The 437-nt window shown below is 51.0% G+C and overlaps 1 protein-coding gene across 1 annotated transcript; it reads right to left on the bottom strand.

The window, feature by feature from the left end:
* Positions 1-24: 24 nt before the first annotated feature.
* On the bottom strand, positions 25-381 carry LOC136796852 (uncharacterized; the record flags this gene model as incomplete). Its single annotated transcript, XM_067051768.1, has 1 exon — positions 25-381. A coding segment is annotated over exon 1 (357 nt), but the record flags the coding sequence as incomplete, so codon positions are not given.
* Positions 382-437: the final 56 nt, after the last annotated feature.

The raw sequence follows: 437 nt of genomic DNA, 5'->3' as shown, positions 1-437 counted from the left end.
GCTGGTATTGATGCCATAAGTTACGGTGTTGAGCTGATATTCAACAACCGGCTGGGATGGATCAGCTCGCCAAAATATGTGCTGCAACTTCCAGTCCTCGGGGCACACTAGGATTTGACGGTACATCTTCACCAAGTCTCCTGTCAGTGCGACGGGATAGGATCTGAATCGGATCAGAATGTCACTAAGGTCCTGCTGAAGCTTGGGTCCAGACATGAGAACGTCGTTGAGGCTCACTGCTCCCGCACTGTTGGAGGGGTCGAACACCAATCGTAACTTCGTCCCCTGTGGCTTAACTTGCCAGACGCCATGGTGAGGTATTACATACCTTGCAGGTGTGCCCGCGACCGACATGTGGCCGAGTTGCTCATATTCCGTCATGAATTGGATGTATTGTTCCTTAAGCCGCGGATCTCTTCTGAATTTATTTTCGAGGG

This window comes from Halyomorpha halys, unplaced genomic scaffold (assembly GCF_000696795.3).
Source record: "Halyomorpha halys isolate HHAL.00 unplaced genomic scaffold, Hhal_1.1 Scaffold2678.1, whole genome shotgun sequence".
Lineage (NCBI taxonomy): Eukaryota > Metazoa > Arthropoda > Insecta > Hemiptera > Pentatomidae > Halyomorpha > Halyomorpha halys.
Note: the sequence above shows the minus strand (reverse complement) of the source record. Positions and strands in the feature narration are given on the sequence as shown.